This window comes from Epargyreus clarus, unplaced genomic scaffold (genome assembly GCF_041222505.1).
Source record: "Epargyreus clarus isolate Ecla_fem2 unplaced genomic scaffold, WU_Ecla_fem_2.2 ptg000006l, whole genome shotgun sequence".
Classification (NCBI taxonomy): Eukaryota; Metazoa; Arthropoda; class Insecta; order Lepidoptera; family Hesperiidae; genus Epargyreus; species Epargyreus clarus.
Genome location: NW_027332214.1, coordinates 2,889,655 through 2,915,822, shown reverse-complemented (window position 1 = coordinate 2,915,822; position 26,168 = coordinate 2,889,655). Strand labels below are relative to the sequence as shown.

The following is a 26,168-nucleotide window of genomic DNA, read 5'->3' as shown; positions in this document are numbered from 1 at the left end:
CACCTGACTTCCTGTAAATTTATCGTATCCATTACATCAAAGCCATCTACCAATTGCCTTCCAAGGATCCTCGAGTACTTCGATCATATAGCCATAAAATCCGGTGACAAGCTCGAGAAACTTCTGGTTACCGGTAAGATCGAAGGAAAGAGACCCCGGGGACGAAGCCCGATACGTTGTGCCGATCAAGTTCAGACATCTCCCACACCTCAGTTCATGCTATGCAAATACCCGAAAACCGTAGAAAATGGCCCAATATCATCGGTAGTACTGTGCTCAACGAGAATCATAACGGTCACGACCTTGTGTCGGGAGGAAAACGGATCGAAGATAGAGATTAAGTTCGCGACGCAGAGTACGATGATGGTAAGGGTTTCCAGACATAGACATCTATACTATAATCAACCCTAAGAAGGATAGAAATCAATAATATGCGTTACTCCTTAGGACTTGTTAGACTCCTTTAGCAAACACGGTGTTGTACAAAAAATGCAGTGCACATAACTCATTTCATTATGTAGACTTTAAACGGTAAAATATAAATGTTTGGCATAAAAAAATCGTCCCGGCTATTAAATAACAACATGTAAAATCTTTTCAGTGATCATATGGCCGGTTGACAAACATTAAACAATGTTAAATTGCAATGGAGCATGCTGCTCCATTAAAAGAGAGACAAAAAGACAAATGAACATAACAATTATTTTAATTGGATTTATTTGCATTTTTTTTGTAGTAGGTACAACGGTTTATCATACATATAATACTATTCTGGACCTTCAACCATAACTATACTTTGATTTACATTATTTTATGTATGATTGATATTATAATGACTATTTTATGTATTGTACAAATGTAACGGATAATTTATTTAAATACTATGCTCCCCATACCCATACCCATCTCCCTCATTTTTTCCTGGATCCTGCTCTTGCGTTGGTTATCAAGGGGAGCTTGTGGCATCCTCGGAGGTCCCACTTTGATTCCTGTGACGCACTCCATCGCGACCTTCATGGCAGGTACGAACTCACCTAGAAAAAAATGGTTTAGAAATTTAAATAAAAGATGTGTCATGTAAAACAAAATCAAAAATATTTTATTCAAAGTAGATCCTGAACAGAATTCCTTTTTGAACGGGAACCTACTGCCACTACGCAGGGTGTTTCGTTGTGGAGAAGCCACGAAAGAAACTCTATAACATACGTAGCATTGTGGCGTTTGTTTACTACTTAGTTACTAAATAAAGCAAATCACACGAGGATTTAAACAAACAAACGCTTTATACACTCACAGCCCCACACTAGGATTCCCTGTGTCATGGGTGCCATGAACACACACATAGACAAATTCACAAACACCCAGACCCAGAAACAGAAATCTAAATTCATCATTTAGATATCTGTCTGGCCGGGGATCGAACCCGGGACCTCTTGCGCATCAGACCGGTATGGTGACCGCTCCGCCACGCGGGTCGTCACTTGTGAGGATTTTCCCGATTTGTATACATATTAGCAACTGGAGTAACGTTTTTTGTGCCTTGTAAATATAACCGCGATCGAATAGATACAAACGTCGTTTAATAATCAGGTGCTTAAACGATTTACACAATATTGTCTCAACTGAAAGATTTATGAAGTCTTCTGCAACTGCCTTTTGATGGACTATTGCCTAAACCCTTTTTTATCTGTGAGCCGTGCCTAGCAATGGGACTATAATATTTAGAAGATCAGGCTCCAGAAGGATTGTAGGCATTTATGTACTACTAATAAATAGTAGTACATCAATGATAGTAGGTTTTAGATTACTATTTATTTTATCATTTTCAAACCAGAATACCTCTTGACCACTGGCATGAAAAAACAAAAGTAAAGGTGGATGTGGTGACCAGTCATACTCATAGTATTTAAGCACAGTGTTCTTTTATATGGTCTTTTTAAGAGAGAAGAAATTAAGTGGTCTTTGAAAGTTACCTTCAGAAGCGACAGTGGTCACCAATTCGTTGAGTTTCGTTTGCAGCGACCTCGTCTTGGCTACGTCTCCTGTCTTGGTGGTTTCTACCACATCTATTACCAGCTTAGGAAAGATAGTTGATACGGTCGCAATACTTGATTCGTAGCCCATTAACACCGAGGGCGCTAAGATCTGAAGCAAAAGTAAGGAAATTTAATAACAAGATATAATAATTATTATATTATAGAAGCATCAAACGAGCATGCAGTCCTGATGGTAATTGGCAACTGCTGTCCCTGGGTAATTAATCTTAGATAGGATTAAAGTCGTACTTGAGGTCGACCACAGATGCGTTGTCACTTCAAAAGACTGATTTGGTCGCCGCCTATGGATGAAACAATCCTAGATAGGATTAATGTCCTACTTGATGTCGGCCACAGATGCGCCTTAAGTAAGTTAGTCTACATCCATACACTTCCAACGAAACGCAACAACTACTTCACGCAAGAAGTACTTTTATTCTAGCTTTATTGCATGGATTTTTCAAAGTAACTCGATACTTACATGATTGGCAATAAACACTGTGCGACCATTCGTGAGCTGGTCCGCGACCTGATTAGCCACTTGCAAATCCGCCTTCATGCCCACGAAGGTAGGGATTCTTGATATAGCCAGCTTGAAGAAGGCAGCGTTGTTGACTGAAAATAGCGTAATCAAGATTTTAACACAGGTTTTATACTCAACATTGTTCTGAAAGAGTATTTGTGTCGACATGGGAAGAAAACCTTAATTTGATAAACATATTTGTGTTTGCCTACCACGCATAGCTAAGCGCTGTAACTATGGCTAAAATAATCTTTCTAGGGACAAAAACGTACCTATTCAAATAACTTACAACATGAAAATAAATCAAAACCGACCGAGAATTCAATCCAGTGCCCCTAACTTGTTTAAGTCAAAATGGTCGTAAAAAATTAACTAATCAGTTAATTACAATATAAATCGACGATTCTTGTAGTTAGGCGATCAGCATACCGCTCCGTCACTCTAAGGTTCACGGTTCGATCTCCGGTTAGGCAGACATTTTAATCATTCATTACGGTTTTGCAAAATTGCAGTTCAATACTGTACCGGAAAGTGGGTCATAATTTTAAAGATGTTATGCATAAGCATTAACATGACAATCATAACATCTGAAGGTGGTAGAACCCTTTGTGGTACGAACAGCAGCGTTAGGTACTGCTGTGTTCCGGTTTGAAGGGTGTGGGTAAGGGAGACAGACTTTTCCAAGGCGTTCCAGCTTAGTCCTCAGGGGTAGCGGCGCATCTGTGGCCGACCTCAGGTAGGAATATCTAATCTTATCTGGGGTTGATTACAGATGTCCATGGGCGGCAGTAGCCACTTACCATCAGGTGGACTGCATGCTCGTCTGCTAGTCTTATATTATAAAAAAATGATAAGTTAAAATAACGCTTGTAAAGATGATGTTGAGTGTCACATACCATCGACTCCACTCATCATCGGAAAGTTGTAGTACAGGAGTGGCAAAGATGGCGCTGCCTTCGCCACCACTTCGAGGTAGGACACGAGCTGTTCTGGCGTCCTTGGCTTGAAGTACAGCTCCGGAAGGGTCATTATTGCGTCTACTTTAACTTTCTCCGCGTACTTTGCCTATAAGAAAAAAATTTGGTGCTTGTGAATGAAATCATTCATTGCGCAATTGTTACAATTACAACATAATTTAGTTAAGTGACCTTTGTGGTTCCATTCCGGAGGCATCATCACTATGTATTTTTGCTTCATAGGACCAGTGTTAAGCGTTGCTGTTTTGTTTTGATAGGCATAGCCAGAGAGGTAAGGAGGGAATGCGGTCCGCCTGATGTCATCAGTGGACATTTATAACCAAATCCATATAGAACAGGAGTTCTATCTCCATCCATCTATCAGCCTTTTGAGATCCACTGCTGGACAAAGACCTCCCCTGATTGGCGCCACTCCAACCGGTCCCATGCCCTTTGAAGCCAGCGGTTTCCCGCCGTCTTCTTCAGGTCGTCGGTCCACCTGGTCGGTCGAGTTCTATCTAGAGTCGAGCATAGATGTGTTGCACTCCTGAGGACTAGTTAGCGGCATCTCATGATAACTAGCCAACATCCATATCCTTTTATAACATAACTACTTCAAACTAGAAATACCACCATAATGGTTCTACCACGTTTCAAGCTTACGGCTTATTTAACCTTACAGTTTTCTTAAGGAGTAATTTTTACATACCATTTCAATAACGTAAGGCAATGGTGCACCTCCAACATGGACCATCACTTTGATGTCCAAAACCTTCGCTTCCTTCATCCACGCGTCAACAACCGTTTTCTTTTCTTCCACATTTAATGATACGAACTCTCCTGTAGTACCTCCGACTGAAAATCATTGAAGAATATGTAATTAAATGATTATGATCTAGGATTCACATTTTCATTTTTTAATTTTATCTTTATTAAAAATTGTTATTATTTTGTCAGGTACGTAAAGCTTTAGAACCATAAAGATTGATTGGAGAATATGATGAATTTATTATATATGAAAGCCGACTTTGAAGGTTTCTCCTATCATGTACTACACTTAAATATATTAAACTTGGACCTCTGTACTATTTTTTTATGTAGGACCCGGATATATTATGTAACACACAAAGAGTAAAAGCTCTTACCTAAAATATTTTTGATCCCATTATTTACCAAAAATTTGGCGTATTCAGGAATTGGTTCCACGTTGATCGTGCCGTCTTCGTGGAATGGCGTAAACACTGGCGCTACGATACCATGCATGTTGAACGACACCTAGAAAGAAATAGTATACCTTATTACCTATGCTATTAAAATAGCATACATAAAATATATATTAAGATTAGCAAGGTCCCGCAGCTTATTAGGGCCTAAACGGCCCGACACCTAATGGGTAAAAATTTTAATATCTTTGTCGTCTCAACAGTCAATGAAAAGACAGTGTAAAGATTTTTATACTTAAGTAAAATGAAGGACTAATTAAATGCCAATTAACTTGGTATTAAGTAGTAGGACCTATTTTCCTTCGGAATTCCACTAAATTAACATTACATAGTAAAATGCTTAATAAAAATTAGTAACTTTATCTTAATCTCGAAAATATCGAAAAAACCGGAATACCGGGATTTGTCTGTGGTCAGTACCGAAAATACCGGTTTTGCTTAGATGGTCCGGTATTGCGACCCCTAGGTAATACTATCACAGAGGTATTGCGTGGTTTAATTTTTAACAAAACAATTACGAGAATGTTTTCCTTTTAAAGAATTTCTTGTTATCAATATCTAAGTATTTACACATTTTACAAGCATTTCCTGTTAAATAAAGATATCTACAACAGATAAGACATATACAAACAGTCTTAGGAGAGTAGCGGAAGCGAGAGTTCATCAAAGATCGATTGAAATATCAATTGGATCAATTGAGCCGGTCTTTTGTTGATTGTGAATTATGATAGGTTACGCAACGTTGTATTGGTTAAAAAAATAGGTTGCCATTCTTTACCTAAATATTCTAAATATTCTTTAGCAAAAGATTTCTAGGCAAAAGATTCTAACTTGAAGGATCAGAGTTACACGATTAACGTCGTAGGTGATAAAGTCGTGCTTACTTTATAAGTTTACATGGCGAAGTCGGTAATTAATATCAAGTAAATTTCATGAGGTAAAACTACCGTTGATTCGATATGATACACGAGATGCCGTCCAAATAACGCATTACGTCATAACTTGCTCAAAACTTAAAATAATTAATGCGCAGGAAAGAAGAACGCGTAAGTTCTTTCTTCTCAAAATAAAAACCAGGTATAACTAGATTTAGCATCGGTTAATTAATAACTCGCTTTTATATTGAGTATCAAGATCAATCATTTTTTGCAGGTTTCCTCAAACGCGCTAGGTCAAAACAGGTTATTTCGAGAATTCATAACATGCGCATCGCTATTTAAAGTTTGATATATAGTTTGACATATTACGCTAAGATGCTATTAGCTAGTGCAGCTGCCGCTGTGTTCTGACTCGAATGGTTTGGAAAGGCAGCGACACTTATATGAATCGTACAAAATTATTTATCAGTCAGAAGAAGCAAGACTATTGCGGAAGACATGAGGTAGAACTCAATGATATATTTTTATATATCGTTGGTAGAACTTCAATTTTAGGGTAACCAGTTAGGGTAACCAGTTACTATTAGATAGGCGTGCTTGACTTTTAATCGCCTGACTTTAATCTAATCTGCCGTGTTACCGAAAAAAGGCACAACTTTTTTTTTTGTTAAATTGAGTTATATATATATTCGGAATCAGGAAAAAAAGGCCTATCTGCCTGCTTTTTTGTGGATTTTTAGCTATAAATATAGCTAATTAACAGAGAGAGCACAAGTTTAAAGGGCACAATTGCACCATTTTCTAAGGTTTATTACAATAAAAGGGCATATTGTGAGATATGACTGTTATTTCGCCTTTTCATTTTTAATATAATTATTTAATTGAACAGGCATAACTGACGTACGTTAAATATAAAAGGCTTATGTGGCAATTGTGTTTATTTTTTCTACCAACACTAGCAATTAATGTACAAAGAAAAGTCACAACTGGCAGTTATGCCCCTTCTATTTACCCCTATTATTTATTTCTAACAATTATATTTATCAGCATATTATATTAACTGAAAAATATTTAAAATTATAATCAAACTTACAGAAAATTAAAAGAAATAATTTAAACTATAAATATAAAACAACTTATTTACAAAATTTACATATATACAAAAATGAAAAACAAAAATATAAAGACAAAAACACTACCATAAAAAATTGTCACCATCACTGTCTTTGGGCAAGGTTCCCAAGACGCTGGCAGCATTTCCTTTCTGAATTGCTATAGCAATCCTTTGAGCGAAATGTATTATATATTATACAAATCCACTGCAGGGACATAATAAAATATACATCAAAAAGTATAAACTGTAAATATTACGAACTAATTCTAATATTAACTATATGTATTTATTGTAATAATTTACAGTGAAAAGGCACAATCGAGTAAAAGTGCCTTTTCATCATAACATTTTAAATGTTTACAATTAAAAGGCATATTTGGTTATATGTGCCTTTTACGCGTAATATTGCTCTTTTAATGTTAATTTTTATATGCTAATTATTATGTATATACATTTAAATTTAAATATTATACAACTATCGTTGTATGCATACTAAACAAATGCAACTTTTAACTTTTACACAATTCAGAAACAAACACGTAAACGTGTTTTTTTTAACAAAATTCAAAAAATGTTTTAATCTCGATTTTCTCGACATTTGCAAAATGTGAGTTGTGCCTTTTGTAATTGCGACGGCAGAATTATCGATCTACCCGATGTTTTTACTACCAAAAAGGGAAACTTTTAAATTTTTGCCATTTTGAAATTTCGATCTTTGGTAAAGACAAAATAGTGTGATTATAAATAATAGGCGTAAAACTATTTTATAAAAAGTCAGTAACAGACACGTCGGTTCTTTTCACTACTCTGATGTGAAAGTTTAATTAGGGGTTGATTGAAGATGTCAATGGACGACAGTTGCTACTTAATATCAGCTCAACTACACACACATTTAGTTTTTTTAAATAAAGTGTTAAAACTTAAGCACTTACCATTTTCCTTTTGACTCGGTTTTTGACTCTGCAAAGAACTTGCACTATTCACTAGTGACTTAGGTGAGGTCTAAGCACTAACTGATACTGCCACCCAATATCCCTTGCAATATAGCCTTACCGCATGTCCCACTAATTTGCAAAGTATCAAATTAATCTATCTTATTACCATTAGGAAACGAGTTTCCGAATTGGTAATTAATAACTTGTACTCCGAAATCATTATTTAATGTTTTCTGGCATTTTATCTTCTTTTTTGTTAGAAATATAAATAATTTCACGACATTAGCAATATAAAAAGTTGACTACGAATATGGAACTCGTTTTGTCGTAAGCAAACGTATTAAAAAAGTTAACGAGCGTATTTTTAACAACCGACTAAAAGGTCAATTTTGGAATATTATGATCAAAAATGTGGAAGAACCCGGAAGACAAGAAATAAGGTACCAAGATATTATGCTCTACCTTAGCGAATGGCGACATCATCGTAGATTTTAATGTTAAAGTTGGAAGGGACTATGTATACTGGCCTACTACAGGCCTACATTATCTATACTTCTATACTAATATTATAAAGAGGAAAACTTTGTTTGTTTGTTTGATTGTAATGAATAGACTCAAAAACTACTGGACCGATTTTAAAAATTCTTTCACCATTCGAAAGCTACATTATCCACGAGTAACATAGGCTATATTTTATATGAAATATATTTGATAAATAGATTTTGAGGCGGTACAAAGTTTGCCGGGTCAGCTAGTGGGTAATATAAAGGTAGTAGATCTCTTTGTTGTTCAACTACATTATTTTAATCATACTTTTACTTTTTTGCAGGAAATTTAACTTTTAAAGCAAAATATGACAATTTCAGTTGGTTTTATACAATGGATAAGCAAAAAATTAATAAGGTTTTAAGTGTGTTCAACTGTGTATGACGGAATATTTTACTGTTTTAAGGAGGAAATAAAACTTTCCTGAACTATGATAGTTTTTAAAAGATAGTGTTAGGCCCACAGGTGTTTATGGACAGGAGTCACTCACCATAAGGTGGACTCAATGCTCGTTTACTACGATGTTATAAAAAATATAGCTGCTGATACACTGTCCGCATGAGGAGTTCAATGATAACGGCTGTTGCGTCGTCAATTTGGTAGCATGGCTAGGCATGGAGGCGTGCACTACAGGTTTCTCGCATTTATAAAGGTACAGTAAGCTGTCAGCTTCACGATATATTTTTCAATTCAATTTTCAAACAGTCTTGCTTTTCGTGTGTTAGCATTTTTTGTGTTATTTCTAGTGCTCCCAAGGCATGATGCCCTAAGCAATCGCTTGATTTGTTTAAAGTAATCCAGCATTGTGTACAATTAGATAACTATAAGTGTAATATATGACAAAGTTAAATTCCTTGGAGCTGAAAAGAAAGATGTCAAAGTAATGCGATCTAAATCAGAGTGGACCATATATGCCAAATTATAATTTGCATTGGAAATACGGAGTGTTTCCGCCACGTGCGAGTGGACCGTGCGCCTGGCGCGCATTTAAAATTCCGTTGAATAAATTGAGCATAGGCACGCGCGCCCCAGACCTGTATTTATACCGTATATCCTTAGTATGAGTTTTTACGTTTTTACAAAAATGACTGTTTTGGTATTTGTTTACGTATTTGCCCATACGTTTCCAGTCAGCGCCCCTAGCGGATTGTTTCAGAACTGATTTGAAATTTGTGGGAAATACGTAAACAAAAACAAACACAGTCATTTTTGTCAAAACGTAAAAGCTCATACTAAGGGTGCAGGTCTGTGCACGCGCCTATCAATACAAACACGGATTCGTGAAGTTTAGAAACATTGTGCGTAAAACGATTTTATATTAAACTTAATAAGTAAAAAGAATAAATATGCAATTCATCGTATATATACAATTCTCGTGTCACGATGTTAGTTACTTAGTTAGCCGTTTCGGAGGAGTACCTCCGAAACGGCTTTACCGATTTTCACCAAATTTTATATGTAAATTCAGTAGGTCTGAGAATCGGCTACTAAGTATCTATTTTTCATACCCCTAAGTGATAAGGGTTGGTCACCCTTAACATACTTTATTAGATGTAGCACTATTGTGATGTTAGAAACTTGTAGAACTAATAAAATTGGGACAAGAATCTAACTTAGATTAACTAGCCGGGGATCGAATCCGGAACCTAATGCGTGTTATAGTCTTACCTATATGGTGCCCGCTCCGACACACGAGTCGTCAATCATAAAAAGCCGCTTTGATCGCGGCTGGCAATATTATTAGTAGAGATGCGCCGAATAGTGGTTTCACCGAATAACCGAATACCGAATAATATTCGGTTTAACCTTTACCGAACCGAATATTCGGCCGAATTATTCGGTTTACCATTTCTTTCTTCAATTTGCCAGTTATGTGTGTTCATTAACACTTTAAAATGTTGATTTGAGTTTTTAAAATAAATACTGATTTAAGGTTTAAAATAAATGTTTACTATACTAACTTTAGATTAAGTAATAAATGTGTTGACTTCAGGTTTCAAAATAAATGTTGATTTATAGTTTAATTGCTTTATTTTATTAGCTATATTCAACTTATTCTTCATAGGATTTGAGTTTGACATATAACATAAATCTCACGTAAGAAATTTTGTATCTTAGTTCTGTACCATGTCGTGCCCTAAAGAAAATAGAAATACTCGAACCGAATATATTCGGCACTAAAACCGAATAATTCGGCCGAATACAAATAGCAAAAAAGATGCCGAATACGCCGAATACCGAATACCAAACGAATATTCGGCGCATCTCTAATTATTAGCTACAGCAGAAAACCGGCTAGTCCAGGGGTCGGCAATCTGCGGCTCGCGAGCCACATGCGGCTCTTTCGATGTGAAGCGGCTCTTTAGTTCCATGCGCAATTGTTTGTTTTTGAAGTACAAGTTAGTACAAGTAAGAAATTGTTTTATTTTTTACTTAAATAAAAGTGATTATTTAATAATACCATATACGTAATATCTTAATTGTTATGGATAAACACTACTTATTTATGAATATAAATATATTTTTAGTATTGAAAAAAATGTTTATGCAAGTAATTTTTATAGTTGGCGTGAAATAATTTTATGGATTTTTAAAAATATTCAAAACTTGTAAATTGTATTTTTTGGCTCTTCTGACTGAAAAGGTTGCCGACCCCATAATGATGACATAGATGGACTGCACGCTCCTCTTCTACTTCTGTATTATTAAAAAACATTGATATAAATACGTATTATCTATGTATATATGGGCGCAAATCAGTATCTTATGTTTATATTATAACATTTAATGTTTAAAATAATTATTTATGGGTGTAAATCTGTATCTTACGTTTATATTATAATATTTAATGTTTAAAATAATTATTCGTAATTACAATACTGTTATTGATCTAACCTCATAGACATTGCACTGATTCTTTCGACTGATTTTAAAACATTGATTTTGTAATTTATTTTTAATAATTCATATTGTTGCAAACCTTCAAAGTAAAAATCAATAAGATTATTATGACTCCAATTTTATTGTTTTATAAACAAAACTTAGTTTAATTTGCATCCTACTAGTAGCGCCCTCTTTTGGCGATTTATGAAAACTTGTAAGGAATGTTTGCGTGTTGTAACGCGCTTGTTTATTAAAACAAATATAATTTGTGTTAGATAAATTATTTGGAGTAACATAAAATTCATTATTAATTTTTATTATGTCAATTTTGATTGTCAATGTGGAATTAATATTTAGATTAAAATATGGACGATTTCCGGTAGTACCTACTTCAAAACACTTTGTTAGTCATACCAAATAAATTATGTAAATTATAATAATATTAAAATACTTATTCTCGTATTTTTAAAACAATATTTTCAATATAATGTTATTTTATTAACAGTTAAATTTATTGTGAATCACGTCACTTGTTATAACAAAACAAGTGATGTGAGGTAGTTCCATATTATTTTACTCTTTGGGTAGTTCTTATGCTTTTTGTCACTCGAGTAGTATTTAAGTCCACGCGTCGTGTAAGCCGTTACTCTGCTCGAATTGTAAATAAAAGTGAATAAAAGTGATTCTCATATTAAAGTCGTTTCGTTCAGTTTATTAATAAAGTGCGGTATTGGGATATCGTCGACATATACTATTAAAGTCTGCTTTAAATATAAACTATTTTACTTATATACTTTTTATTTTCATTCGGATGATGCAACGCGCCATTCATTTTGCATTTTTACAAAGAGCGGTGTGGTTACATACGACATTATTGCGCAATGAGATTTATAATATAGATTCGACAATAAGTACTTATTACCTACCTAAGATCAGTGAAATAATAGATAATCATATTAATGAGTAGAAATCCTATTTTTAGGGTTCTGTAAGATGAAAGTTAGACTCTATTACCAAGCGTGCGTACGCAAGCTATCTGTCCATCTGTCTCTATACCTTAATTAAAGGGTAATAGGTAGGCACTTTTAATTTTCACAATGCATGTGCTGTACCAAATACTAAAGATAAAAAAATAAAAGTCGAATACTAGATGGTACTCGTAGAGAACCCGTCGTATGCGACTTCGGTTCGCATTTGGCCGGTATTTTTCTATTACATAACATTTTGTATGTAGGTGTCAATGTATCATAAAAATGTTGTTTTAAACCACATGTTTAATTTTAGTTATCAGTGAACTTGACGGTAAAATAAACTTACATCAGAATCATAATAATTACATTGATTACGCGTCACGCGTCACATATGTACGTATTTAGTAAGAATGCGACTTCATTTAATTTAAAAAGTAAGTTTATCGTGGCTTCATAACACGTGGTTGTTGTTATTTCAAGAAAGTTACCACCATAAATCAAACTACAAGGGAAAAACCGTTGGTATACAGTAGATGATAGACATCGCTTGGTATGTACAGGATTTCTAATAAAGATGGGACCAAAGAGAGCAGTGTATACAAAATATTAGTTCAAACTCTAGTTTATTAATAGGTCCTTCAGTAATTGTGTTTTATAGTCGACTCGACTGCCTCGGCATTCAGTTTACATTACACAGCTGCTCAGTACGGAAGCTTTGTTGATATTTGCGTAACACAACCTATATTTAATAACATTTGCCTTGTAAAAAATAAAAAAAATGAATGGATTTCTGGCACACAATAGCACTGCCGAAAAAGCGCGGGAAGATGGAATTCAAAATGGCGGGTCAATGAACGGCACCGCCGATAATTATGGAACGAAAATTGCCGCGAAAGTCAAAAAGGCGAGAAGTTTCATGGAATTATCTCTGGCTGCAATAAATTCGGCAAAAAGTGTTGTTCACAAAAGTGAAAGAAGAGTCTTGGTTCTATATACCGGCGGGACTATTGGAATGGTGAAGAATAAAAATGGAGGCAAGTACCTACCCAATATCTTCTACAACATAGTAGGGGAGTACTAGTACAAGTTTTTATACTTGTTATTATGACTATGCTTATATTTTTGACATTCTTGGGAGGAATATATTATGTAAGTCACCACATTAATCTGTCATGCAGAGAAATACTCGTTCGAATCTCGGTGAAGTAAATATTTACATGACAAATTAACATCTGTTCTGAGCCGGTGTGGTGTTTGTGTACATGTATTGTTGTATTTTTATGTGTTTTGGGACCTACGACAGTTATTTAGTTTATTATATTTATTAGGTTCCTAGTGCAATATTACAGGATCGGCAAAATTATAGAGAACCTATCATTCGCGTAAATATGATATGTTGGTTGAAGTCCAAAAGCAGTCGGTGTCGTCGAAAAAACGTTTGCTGGTCTTTGAGTTTGATCGGCGATAATCTCTGAAATTTGTTAATGCTAAGGGCTCGTACACAAAACTGCGATGCGACGCGATGCGAATTCGCAACGCAGAAAATTGCGACACGAATTGCTGCGATGCGATATCATGCAGCATAGCGTCTCCCAGGGTGACCAACAACAACAACCACTGTGACGAAATATCGCAGGAATACGCGATGCGAATCAATTCAAAAATTCTTGCGATGCGTTGAGGGAACTCGCAATTTTTTACGATGCGACGACGCATCGTAGTTTTGTGTACAAGCTCTTAGGGGGGATTCGGACCCCATAATCTCCTGTCGCCCCCTACTCGCCCACAGGACGTATAAATATACCTAAAGTGATTTTGACGCAATTTGAGGAGTTACATTCGATTTTTTGCTCATGAATTTTCTTTATTCCATAATTGTATTTTTCTCAGTACTTAACTGATATTATAGAATCTTTTGAGAACATACTTAAATGTCTTAATCACTACCATTATGTTGATCGCAATAAAAAAGTTTTATGTGAATTAGTAACCAGTATTCACAATCCGTTATTTTTAATTTTTATGGTAGTTTACCTCTTACTTATCAGCGGAAAGCAGTAAAAGACTCACGAGTGCTCACGATTTGAAGCAATTGTTCTCTTGTGACGTAAGTTGTTTTATATCGATAATAGTTATTATTTTAACCCTCTGCTTACTGATAACATTGTGGGGAAAGCCGAAACATTGTTGTAATACTCACGATCAATGTCGATCTCTTACATGTATATCTTTCGCACATCTGCCAAAAGCGGAGGCCGAATATGTAGGCAGTTTACGATCCTATAATTTGGAAGAGTTTTACTAAGTAATTGTTTTCATAGTGGTTTGAAGGTAATATTTGTCTTCAATTAAAGAGAAAATATACTTATATTTTGCAAGCTTGATGGGTCCCAGACCGCGTATGATTTACCTAGTAGGTATCTAACGTGACGAATTAACTTGAAAATTTTTCCTACTTAATGTTCAGTCTTATTTAAATAGATGATAGTACCGAAAGGTTTTGAAAATGCGTATAAAATAAGTAAAATCCTACTTTACTTAGACACCTTAAAAAGGAAATCCCTAGAAATAGGGTACACATAATTTATTTTAATTGGAAGTTTAAAGGAAACCTCTTAAATGGAAAATCCGTCTCAATAAATAATATGATGATGATTATTGTGAAAACGTGTTTGTATTTACAACGATTACACGTAATATAACTGCAGATCTCATAATGCTATCAGTTCATTTAATTAAAGTAATTAATCGCAGTTTACAACTTATCTCGAGAAAGTCGGGAAATTTCATTTCATTAAACATGAGGTCAATTATAATTTAATTATAATTAATTGATTGTGCTTTGTTTAAATGTCGATCTTGCGTATTGTTTTATGACGCTTATTTATTACATCGTAGAAGGGACTTTTCTGATAGACTTCGGATTTACCCATTGCTTACATACCCAATTTACGTAATTATATATTTTAATGGGTAAATTTATTTGTATAAAACTTGCATACGCTACTTTGCTTAAGTCACTGTTAAAACTTACAAACAAATACGGAAAAACTATAGCTCGACTTGGCGGAGGCACTGCCGTGCCTCCAGATTACCAATGTTTAGTTTACACTCTAGAAGTAGCTCCATGGTACATTTTTGAAATCTTTTTAATATGTTGATGCGTCACCAGCTGATCACAAAAAAATAAAAAATAAACTTTTTTGAAAAAGTTTATTAAAGCACTTCTGTGTGAGTTTCACTTCAGATCGTTTGCTATAGTTTGCACTAACTCTTATGTTAAGAGCTGTTCCTTGCTCAAAATCTGCAATCATGCTACATGCCACATATTATATTCTTTTCCAGTTTTAATCCCTCAAAGTGGTATGTTCGAGAACTTAATTCGAGGGTATCCGCAACTTCACGACAATGCTCTGTGGAAGCAGAAACTCGGCGAACCTGGATTCGATACATCGTTCCTTGTACTTCCAGGTAAACTTTTTTTTATAATATTCAAGAAGCATATTAACATGCAATTCACCTGATGGTAAGTGGCTTCTGCCGCCCATGGAGTATGGACATCTGTAATCAACCGCCGATAAGATTAGATTCCTACCTTAGATTCGCAAGAAATGCGTTGCGATCCCTGAAAAATAAGTATGTCATCCTTACCAGACCCTTCAAATACAGACAAATTCAGACACAGCAATGCGCGACATGATATTTTGTTTTCTATGAAATTTGACATAGGAAACGGGCCAAAGTTTATTTGATAGTAAGTTATCACTGGATACGGACCATAAAAGCAACCCCTGATAGGATCGGCTTCTTATCTAGGTTTGTTTACAATACGTACGTAAAGTCTTGTCCACGGGTGGAACAGAAAAGTAAAAGTTGGGACGCCTTGTGTGCTAAATTGGAGATACCTATAAGGCAAAATATGTGTCATTTAAGAATTTGGTTGTATCATAACTTCAAATTATATATTTAAAAAGCGAAAACAGAATGTTAACAATGTTCTTAGGATACGTGTTGTATACAATGATTGAAAATCCAAAATTATATTCTATCGAAAAATGCTTTTTAATATTCGATGAGTTTTATTTCATATTTTTATGACTTAACAGAAGCGAAAGATTTCGATCTCAGAATATTTTACAAGATATTAGAATATGAAACATTGCTGGACTCCTCAAATATGACTGAAAAGGAATGGATCAAGATAGCCGAAGACATTATGGTAAGAAATTAAAAACCATTTGCTCGAAACAACAAAAACTTTATCTTCCATAAAATATCGGTCATTGGGACATAAAAAGGGTTGAACTATCATACTGATATTAAATTAAATTTGCATTTCAGAAACACTATGAAGAATACGATGGGTTTGTAGTTCTGCATGGAACAGACACTTTGTCTTACACGGCTTCAGCTCTATCTTTCATGTTTGAGAACATTGGGAAAGGAGTTATCTTGACTGGCTCTCAGGTAATATGTACTGGCTTGATTGACTTAATACGTGCAATTAACATAAGCAAGTAATTAACTTGGAAGCATTTTCAAACATTCCATCGTGTCCATCCATCGTATATAATTATACTGTAGATAATTGGTATAAGAAAGAACTCTACGAAAAGAACACCAAATCAATCCGAATAAATAATATAATTTCCTAAGTTATTCAGTATAACCAAAAGATAATTCTGACAAAATCAGCCCAATCATTTCGGAGACTGGCCAAAACAAACAGACACATTTTTCCTTTCTTTTTTAAGGAGTAATGATTTATTTAGTTATTATAGGTTCCGTATAAGTATACTTTCATTTTCATGTAGTTATGATTTGTGACATTATCTGTATGTAAATGAAAATTTTCAGATTCCAATTTTCGAGCCGAGAAGCGATGGTGCTGACAATTTCGTATCGTCTTTGCTGATTGCTGGAGGTCTCAATATCCCAGAAGTTACTATATTTTTTGGCAGTAAACTCTTTAGGGGTAACAGGTACCTATCTTGAAATTGATTTTTAACTTAAGTTTTTCCTATTATTGCATGATTTTTGTTTCTATATGTGGGTAGAAAATGAGCGTGCAGTCCATCTGATGGTAAATGGCTATGGTCATCTGCCACCCATGGTTATCTGTAATCAATCCTAGATAATATTAGAATATTACCTAAAGCTGGCAGTAGATACGTTGCTATCCCTTGGACTTAGAGGTGTTTCCACAGTCGAACCTGAAACCGCTCTACTATCTTCAAAATGAATAAGTTTTGCTTAGTCAGTAACAATGACCTTAAAAATGGCATTTATTTCAAAATGACTACTTGTTTAAAAATGTTTCTATTTAAAAATCTACTTGCTTCCAGAACTAGTAAAATGTCAGTCAATAATCTCTACGCTTTTGACTCACCTAACTGCGTACCACTGGTCGAAGTGGGCATCGATTTCGCTGTGAACAAGAAGGCCATCTTCAAACCAACGGTCATAGAGAAGTGCCACCTTCATGCTAAGATGTCGAAGAATGTCGGCCTGTTGAGGATATTCCCTAGTATCAGCTCAGCTGTTATCAAGGCATTCTGTCAGCCGCCAATTGAAGGTAATATTATTAGAAGATTTTACGTTATTCAGTGATAGCCTAGTGGTGAAACTCGGCTTCTTGATCGAGGGTTCCGAGGTTCAAATCCCAGGCACCTCTGGTTTTTCAAAGTAATATGCGTATTAGAAATTAATTAGGACTTGCTTAAACGATGAAGAAAAACATCGTGAGGGTGTCCTCACACTTGCATACTTGAGATATATAAAAAGACAATTTTTTTTTTTATTTGAAAAAGTCAAAAGAAAAAAGTCAAAATATCATGTCATGGAATAAATATTTTGTGAAATATTATAACAATACGTGATTCATAAATACATAAACTGAGTAAAAGTACTAGTATAAAGTGGTTATTTATTAGAACTTTTTCATTGCGCAGTGCGCACTATTAATTTTATAAAAATAACATTTTATAATGTTATGAGCGCTCTGACGACTGACAGCTGTTGTCACCACTATTTATTTGTAAATATTTTTATTGTGAAAGTGAAAAATGGGAACATGACATTATTTTATACAATTTCAGTATTTTCGTTAGATTCAAAGCTACTGTCCTCTTGTTTGGGGATGTCTTGAGCAGCAGTAATGACAGTAATGCATGTGTTCGACCTCTGATGAAAGCATATCTATCCATTGTCCATATTTCCAAGAAGTCCAGTGATTTTAGGAGGATACCCATCCAGAAAACATTTGTTAATTTCAACTACACTTCGTATATAATTTTGTTTTCTTTTTTACTAACATACATATATATTTTTAATAGATTTCTAAGTGCTATCATACTTTATTTAATTTAACTTTTTTACTTAGTTACTAAATGCCTAATGATTCGTTGTTACGGTGCTCCATTTGTGCAGACAATAAACATTACAAAGGACAAAGAGGCTTAAGGATACATTGCAGCCGAATCCATATACCGCGAATCGATCCCATTAACACCACCTCTGTTGCAAATTTCGTAAGTAATTCAGATGGGGCCCGTAATAACGAACCATTATATCTGAGACTCGCAAATCTTAAACATAATGTACGGGTGGTCAGGCGAATTCCTAAAGGAGCGCGCTCGACTGTGGCCGTGTCACTTACCGAGCGTGTGGCCAAAGTAGTTGCAGAAAATAGCTTTAATGCTTGGGAAGACCTATTACTATTTCCATACAAAAATTTACATTTAAGCAATAGACAACAAAAGCAATCACTATGTAGTTTAATAAAATATAATACTATTCAAAATGTTCTTCCCATTCCTAACGTCCCTACAAATAACCAAAACTGTATTCCTTTTCGAAACAATATTTTAAAATTAATAGAAAATAAAATCTCCGACGGAGATGTGAAAGGCGCTGCAAAAATTCTATTTTCTAATGATACTATGGCTACGCGCTCACCTGAAACGCTTGGGGCACTTCGCGATAAGCATCCCACACAGGCATCCTCGCAGTTACCTTACCCTTCTTACAATCCGCAGCATGAATTTTTGAGAGTCAGCGAGGAAGCCACCAAGTTCGCTATCCGTTCATTTTCGAGCGGATCTGCTGGTGGTTTAGACGGCCTTACTCCACAGCATTTGAAGGATTTAACTGATCCTTTTTTAGGCGAAGCAGGTGTAAATTTGGTGAAGGAGCTCACTGCTCTCATTAATTTAATGTTAGCAGGAAGAGTTCCTCCCGAAATTACACCTGTACTTTATGGAGCCAACCTCGTTGCTCTTAAAAAAAAGGATGGAGGCATTAGGCCCATCGCTGTAGGTTGTACTCTACGAAGATTGGCTTCGAAGTTGTGCTGTCGTAATTATAACGAGCCATTGGCTAGTCGGTTTAGGCCTCGGCAGCTCGGCTTCGGAGTCAAGGGTGGCTGCGAGGCAGCAGTACACGCTGCTCGTACTTTTCTGAATAGAAAAAATTATGAGGTTTTCTTAAAAATAGATGTCAAAAATGCATTCAATTCCCTAGATAGGGGGGCCCTACTTACAGAAATTCAAAAAGAAATGCCTGAAGTTTTTGGTTATATGTGGCAATCTTATGGGACCCCCTCAAAATTGTTATTCGGCGATAATGTTATAGAATCGTGTGTGGGATGTCAGCAAGGCGACCCTCTTGGCCCATTAATTTTTAGTTTGGCTATACAACCAATAATCACACAACTAAATTCTGAATTTAATGTATGGTACCTAGATGATGGTTCTTTGGGAGGAACTGCATCAACTGTATTGGAGGACCTAAAAATAATAATACAGCGTTTTAATCACATAGGTTTGAGTCTAAATTTTAACAAATGTGAAATCTTTTTTTCGGAAAAATTATCTGTTGAACAGTGTCATAATATTTATGATCAGTTCAATTCAATATGCCCTAATATATCTATTTTAGAAAAAGAAAATTTAACACTATTAGGTGCTCCAATATTTGATGATGCATTTGTTCCCATTATAAATTCTAAATTACATCACTTTGAAAACATTTCGGAACGACTTTTTGATTTAAAACCTCACATGGCTATGTACATTTTGCGCCTTTGCTTATTCGCTCCAAAATTCATGTATTTACTTCGATGTTGTCCATTTTGGAAATTCCCATCGGTCACTCATATTTTAGATACTTTATTACAAAACTGCTTATCCAAAATTTTAAATTTAAAATTTGATGATCGTTCCTGGATGCAGGCAACTCTTCCAGTTAGGTTTGGTGGCATAGGTGTCCGCACGACGGAAGGTTTAGCACTTCCGGCTTTCTTGGCCTCTTGCCATAGTACGCTCGCCCTCATCACTGAAATATTGAACACTAATTTAAATGATGTTCGGGTGGCGTACATGTCAGAGGCAGGGGAGGTCTGGAGTGATCGTTTTCCGTCTGAGGACACCTCTATGTCAGAAAAGACCAAACAATCAGTTTGGGACACACCGGGTCTTAAATCTGTTTTTGCCTGCCTTCTGGAAGGATGTCCGGACAACACTGATAGGGCCCGGTTATTAGCTGTTGCCCAAAGCGATTCAGGGCATTGGTTACACGCACTCCCGTCCAACAATATTGGCACCGTGCTGGATCCTATAACTTTGCGTATTTCCATAGGTCTCCGGCTCGGTGCCAGGATTTGCGAGCCTCATTTTTGTCCGTGTGGGCAGGAGGTGGACACGTTGGGTCGGCATGGCTTGTCCTGTACCAGGAGTGCCGGCAGGTTGTATCGTCACGGGACTCTGAACAGTTTGATTCGTCGGGCACTTGCTACCGTCTGTATACCTGCGACATTAGAACCTCCAGGCCTTTTTAGAGACGATGGCAAGAGACCCGATGGAATCACTCTAGTTCCATGGAGTCTCGGACGACCCCTGGTATGGGACGCGACGTGCGTAGACACCTTGGCCCCATCGCACGTAAGCAATACATCTGTATGTGCGGGGGCCGCAGCCGACCATGCCCAAACTTACAAGCGCCGTAAATATAATAATTTATTAGACAATTATTTGTTTGCGGCGCTTGCAATAGAGACAATGGGTCCATGGTCATCTGACATGAAAAAATTCATGTCAGATATGTCGGCCAAGCTTGTAACTGCTTCCGGTGACCAAAAAGCTGGCGGCTACTTTGCTCAAAGGCTAAGCCTGGCCGTTCAACAAGGAAACGCCGCCAGCGTTTTGGGAACCATGCCTCGCACGGCAATTTTAGATGGTTTATTTTATTTATGATTTTATCTTTTTTACTCTTGATTGTATATATTGTTAATTAGAAATAATTTGTATATATTTTAGCTTTAATAATTTCTTGTTATTTAGTTATAAATTTCTTATTCGTAATTGACAATAAAGTATATATTTACTCCTGTAAAAAAAAAAAAAAAAAGACAAATATTTCAAAGGTATGTGAAGTCTACCAATTTGCTCTTGGTCAGCGAAGTGGACTAGGGCCTAATCCTTAGCGTTCCAAGTTAGTTCTTAGGGGTAGCAAAGCATCTTACCCACCTTAGTTAGAGCTCTTTAACTTATCTGGGATATATTACAAATGTACACGGGCGACAGTAGCCACTTACGATCGGGTTGATTGCATTCTCGCTACTTCTACTTTAAAAATCATGTTACTTATTCTGCATTGACGCAGTTCACAGATGATAAATTAGCATTGTAGACTTTTTAAATTGTTCATAATTTTTATTAGAAACCGTTCTCTGATTCGATACTTTAAGTGCTTTTAATTCAATCAATTTTGTTATTGACCTTCCTTGACTCTTAACGTTCTTATTAGTGATCGAAGCTCTTAACTCATCTTCTTACGTAATGCGTTATTAAGTTCTATTGATTTAATCATATGATAATTATTATCTGTTCCCTTGCGTCTTGTTACGTAAATTATTCTTCCAATACTCTATAATAGGGATAGCGATCTGAGATCGCCTCCGAGACGATCGAAGATCGATTTTTGGAGAATCGAATCGAGATGGAGAAGAATCGATTCTTTAAGCCTGAATTTTTTTTAAAAAGATTAATCACACTTCGATTTGAATCTACTTAAGAATCGATCTTTTTCGGGACGAATCGCCATCCTATAAAGGGTCAATTCTGAAAATTTTGTGATTTTTCAGGGGTGGTCCTAGAGAGCTATGGAGCTGGGAATATACCGTCCAACAGGCGAGATGTGTTTGAGGAGATTGCAGCGAGTATCGCTCGTGGAGTTATCGTTGTCAACATCACACAGTGTACTAAGGGTGCTGTGGCAGAACCTCTGTATGAGACCGGAGAGGTGAGGTTTTCATATTGGCTGCAATTATTATAAGGCAGTGATAGCCCATTGGTTAAGAACTTGGCCACTCGATCGAGCGATCCGAGGTTCCAATCCCAGGCACGCACCTCTGATTTTTCGAAATTATGTGCGTATGACAAACTAATTATCACTTGCTAAAAACGGTGAAGGAAAACATCGTGAGGAAACTTGTATACCTGGGAGACTTATATTAAAAAAAACTCAAAGGTATGTGAAGTCTACCAATTGGCAGTTGGCAACTTGGCCAGCGCGGTAGACTGTGGCCTAATCCTTCTCATTGTGAGAGGAGACCCGTGCTCAGCAGTGGGACAGTAATGGGTTGATGATGATTTATTATATTACACTACAGGATTTGAATCTCTCTCCGTAGTTAGGGAAGCTCTGCAAGATACAACACGTTGCTCTAATTGGTGAAGTTAGCTCTTTGTGGAAGTTTAAGGATCGCAGAATTTATTGCATGAGCAATGCCCATGAGGGCATGCATATAATTTTATTATGGAGAACAGTCTATTCGTCACTATATTAAAGTATATTCTGTAATCTTTCTTAAGTATTCTACCATTGGTATTTGTTATTTAGTGACTTTTGTGAACGTTTTTAAATCTTTATTTTAGTTTCTGGCAGAGTGCGGTGTGATATCCGGCTACGACATGACCCCAGAAGCGGCGCTCACAAAGCTATCGTATGTGCTGTCGAAGACTGAACTCACTTATAAAGAAAAAGTTGAGGTAATATCCAGTTTCTAACCTAACCCAACCAATTTTTTAAAACAGTTTTAGCTTTACGTGTATATTGTCAATAATCATGGAAATGTTTATAGCTACATATGACTGAGTATTTACGTAAAATTTATTTGGAGATTCTATCCATTTATCCTTAGTCCTTTAATTATTAATTTAGTTTATTGATCCTTTCATTACGGGGTTATCCTGAACTTAGAAATCCCCAGACAGTTATATTATAGAGTTAAGTTTTACATTTACTTTATAGTCATTTATTGATTTAAAAAAGTTTAACTGTTTTATTTTCAGTTGATGTCAACCAATATTCGAGGTGAGTTGACCAACTCATCGTCTGTCCCAGTTCAGGTAAATTTTATAATTTCAAATATCCATTTTCCTCTAATATCAAATACATACATACATAATAACAATATCATACATACATAATAATATCATACAGTCACGTGTGGTTGGTGGTTGGATGACCTAATAAATATACCGACCAAGATAATTGCATTATATTGAACAGGATTTTTTTGCTCATCTTTTAGTAAAAGTAACAAAAATATCAAAGTATTTTATTCCACTTTCAGGAAGATATCTTAATTGACACTTTGGCAACCAGTCTCAATATCCAATCACCAAAAAAGCTGATAGAAGTGACAGAGAAGGTTTACAGTGCATTGCTGTTATACGCAATCGAGCACGGTGATGACAGAGGAGTTAAGAAGATGCTGGGTAATTGATTTATATTTACCTCGTGTATTTTTGTATGAGTGAATTGAATGAGCATTGCTCTCCTCCGCATGATGCTTGTATGTATGATGCTCAGGCATATGAAACTCTGATGATTCTTAGTTGGGCATATGATGATAAATGTTGTTGAGAAAAAATACGTGCGCAATAATTTGCTTCTTGATAAATGTAGTAATGGATATTTGGTTTCCAATTTTAACTAATCGACGTAAAGAAAGCCTTCCTCCTGCATTTACAAATTAATTTAGAAGAAGTAGCAATGTAACCTACGTACAAAGTTTTAAACTAAGTTGTGACGCTTTATGCAACTAAGTCAAGGAGTACCTGATGATAATGAAATTTTCTCTTTGATAGACATGGGTGCGGACGTCAATAGCCAAAACTCTGAAGGCAGGACCGCCCTCCACGAAGCGGTTATAAAAGGAAACGTTCCTATTATAGAGTATTTATTGAAAAATGGAGCAAACGTGCATCTCAAAACTAGGTGAGTCGTCGTACGAGACTTTGTTTGCATGTTTGACTGCATTACGCTTACTGTGTACATGTATCACTTCCTATAAATTCCTTTGCATATCCGTAAAAAGATTTTTGCCTGCTAATTCTTTTACTCTTCTATCACTAAATTTGCCTTGTCTTATGAAATAAAGACAAAAATTAAAAAAAATGTACGCTTGAGCTCCTTAACTGATTGTCATACAGACAATTTAATTATTATGTAGATTGATTCTGTAGATCTTGTTTATGGCACAATTTACTATAAAAATAATTCTTTAATGATTTAAGCTTTTTATCGCTTTCTGATCGCCCGTCTTTCGTTCTTTTTAGACTCTCATAACGTTTTATCTTATTTAGCAATGTTGATTCTATAACTTTCTTTTTCTGCTTCTTGATGCTTACCTCATTCTACTTCTTTTTATGTTGTTTCAAATAATTTGCTTTCAATATTTTCATATCTATTCAAATTTACGTCTTTATTCTTCTACTTTTTCTGCTTCCTAATTCTACGCTTATTCTATTTTGATAAAGTCAATTACCTATACCATATCTTACCTATTGAAATTTATGTCTTTGTTTGTTATTCTACTTTTTCTTCTTCTTAATTTTCATTCCACTCTTATTCTATTTTGATAAAGTCAATTTGCTAGAGCATACACTTAGCCAATTTTGCGGTGGCCACTTTAATTAAAGAAATAAATTAAAGATTATTATTTAAATTAAATATCGTTCATTTAAAATCATTTTCCATAGATGCGGTGAATCTCCCCTCTTAACAGCAATAAACCGCGACGATCATTCAATCATACAATTGTTAATGCAATGTGGGGCTCATCTTGCAACAGCTGATACCAAACATATAGCGGAGTTGCTCTCCCTCGCTGCTAGGAGAGGAAGTGTCAGCAAACTAGAGTCGTTGAAGTTATCTGGTGCTGATTTGAATTTAATCGATGAGTTGGGGCAGAATGCTTTGCATAAGGTGAGTTAAAAAAAGAAATTGTCTATGTAAATTATCATGTTGTAAGTTGGTGTCGTCGAGGACAGTGGTGCTGACGAAAACTTAATTAACGAGTTGAGGTAAAATGTCTTGCATACGGTAAGTTGTGGAAAAATGATAAATTGTCTTCTTAAAACATAGTTTCTCTTCAGTAGTTATTGATGATAGGGCAGGTACTGACATGAACTCATCAGTCTAATGCTGTGTTGAAGTAGAATGCTGTTAGGAGACAATATAAATTCGTCATTGAGTCATTAAAGTACTTGGTCCTAATAAAATAATCAAATAGACAAAATGAGATAGAAAAATAATTAAAGGACGAATTGAGATATAATGACTTGTGTAAGGTGAGTAATTCGACACTAAACATTCGAGTTCATCTAACATGGGATATCAAAACATATCACACATATTAATCATAGACACACTTCCATTTTAAACAGGTGAATTGAAAGTGTAAGATTCAACCACGATTTTTGTTGTTGAAAAAGTAGATTCTTATTTAGGACAATCTTAATTAAAGCAGGAGATTTGCAAATGCAATCAAATTAATTGACAACAACAATAATTAAATGACAACAATGACAATAAAATTAAAATTAAACATTTATCATTTCCAGGCCGTGCTTTGCAATTATCCGGAAGTAGTTAGCTATTTAATAGCAAATGGAGTAAGTGCGGAGGAACAGGATCTCATGGGGAACACGCCTTTGGATTGCGCGATGAAGCTTGGCTTGAAAGAAATTATCGAAATATTAACTAGAAATTAATAATTTATTATATTTTTACTAAATCTCTTGTTTTATTTAAACC

The 26,168-nt window shown here is 35.5% G+C and overlaps 2 protein-coding genes across 2 annotated transcripts; one reads left to right on the top strand and one right to left on the bottom strand.

Moving 5' to 3' along the window:
* Window positions 1-717: 717 nt before the first annotated feature.
* On the bottom strand, window positions 718-7,801 carry LOC140742491 (N-acetylneuraminate lyase-like). Its single transcript, XM_073073390.1, has 7 exons — window positions 7,663-7,801; window positions 4,661-4,790; window positions 4,225-4,370; window positions 3,456-3,624; window positions 2,518-2,651; window positions 1,974-2,145; window positions 718-1,034 (listed from the first exon to the last, which is right to left on the bottom strand). Exons 1-7 carry the CDS (start codon window positions 7,663-7,665, stop codon window positions 871-873), a joined length of 918 nt encoding a protein of 305 aa, XP_072929491.1. The 5' UTR covers window positions 7,666-7,801; the 3' UTR covers window positions 718-870.
* Window positions 7,802-12,749: 4,948 nt separating this feature from the next.
* Window positions 12,750-26,148, top strand: LOC140742674 (L-asparaginase 1). Its single transcript, XM_073073631.1, has 13 exons — window positions 12,750-13,099; window positions 15,411-15,536; window positions 16,172-16,284; window positions 16,407-16,532; window positions 16,923-17,047; window positions 17,411-17,640; window positions 22,207-22,364; window positions 23,000-23,113; window positions 23,417-23,473; window positions 23,701-23,845; window positions 24,218-24,347; window positions 25,112-25,337; window positions 25,976-26,148. The coding sequence occupies exons 1-13, from the start codon at window positions 12,844-12,846 to the stop codon at window positions 26,123-26,125; spliced, it is 1,956 nt and encodes a 651-aa protein (XP_072929732.1). The 5' UTR covers window positions 12,750-12,843; the 3' UTR covers window positions 26,126-26,148.
* The last annotated feature ends 20 nt before the right edge of the window (window positions 26,149-26,168 follow it).

Bases quoted from the DNA above. Each gene is read 5' to 3' on its own strand.
- LOC140742491 (XM_073073390.1), bottom strand. The intron at 3,625-4,224 runs GTATGTAAAAAT...TTTTTCTTATAG, and splicing joins TGCCTTACGTTATTGAAATG to GCAAAGTACGCGGAGAAAGT. The intron at 2,146-2,517 runs GTAAGTATCGAG...CTTTTGCTTCAG, and splicing joins CAGTGTTTATTGCCAATCAT to ATCTTAGCGCCCTCGGTGTT.
- LOC140742674 (XM_073073631.1), top strand. From the start codon at position 12,844: ATGAATGGATTTCTGGCACACAATAGCACTGCCGAAAAAGCGCGGGAA. The intron at 15,537-16,171 runs GTAAACTTTTTT...ATGACTTAACAG, and splicing joins ATCGTTCCTTGTACTTCCAG to AAGCGAAAGATTTCGATCTC. The intron at 24,348-25,111 runs GTGAGTCGTCGT...CATTTTCCATAG, and splicing joins AACGTGCATCTCAAAACTAG to ATGCGGTGAATCTCCCCTCT.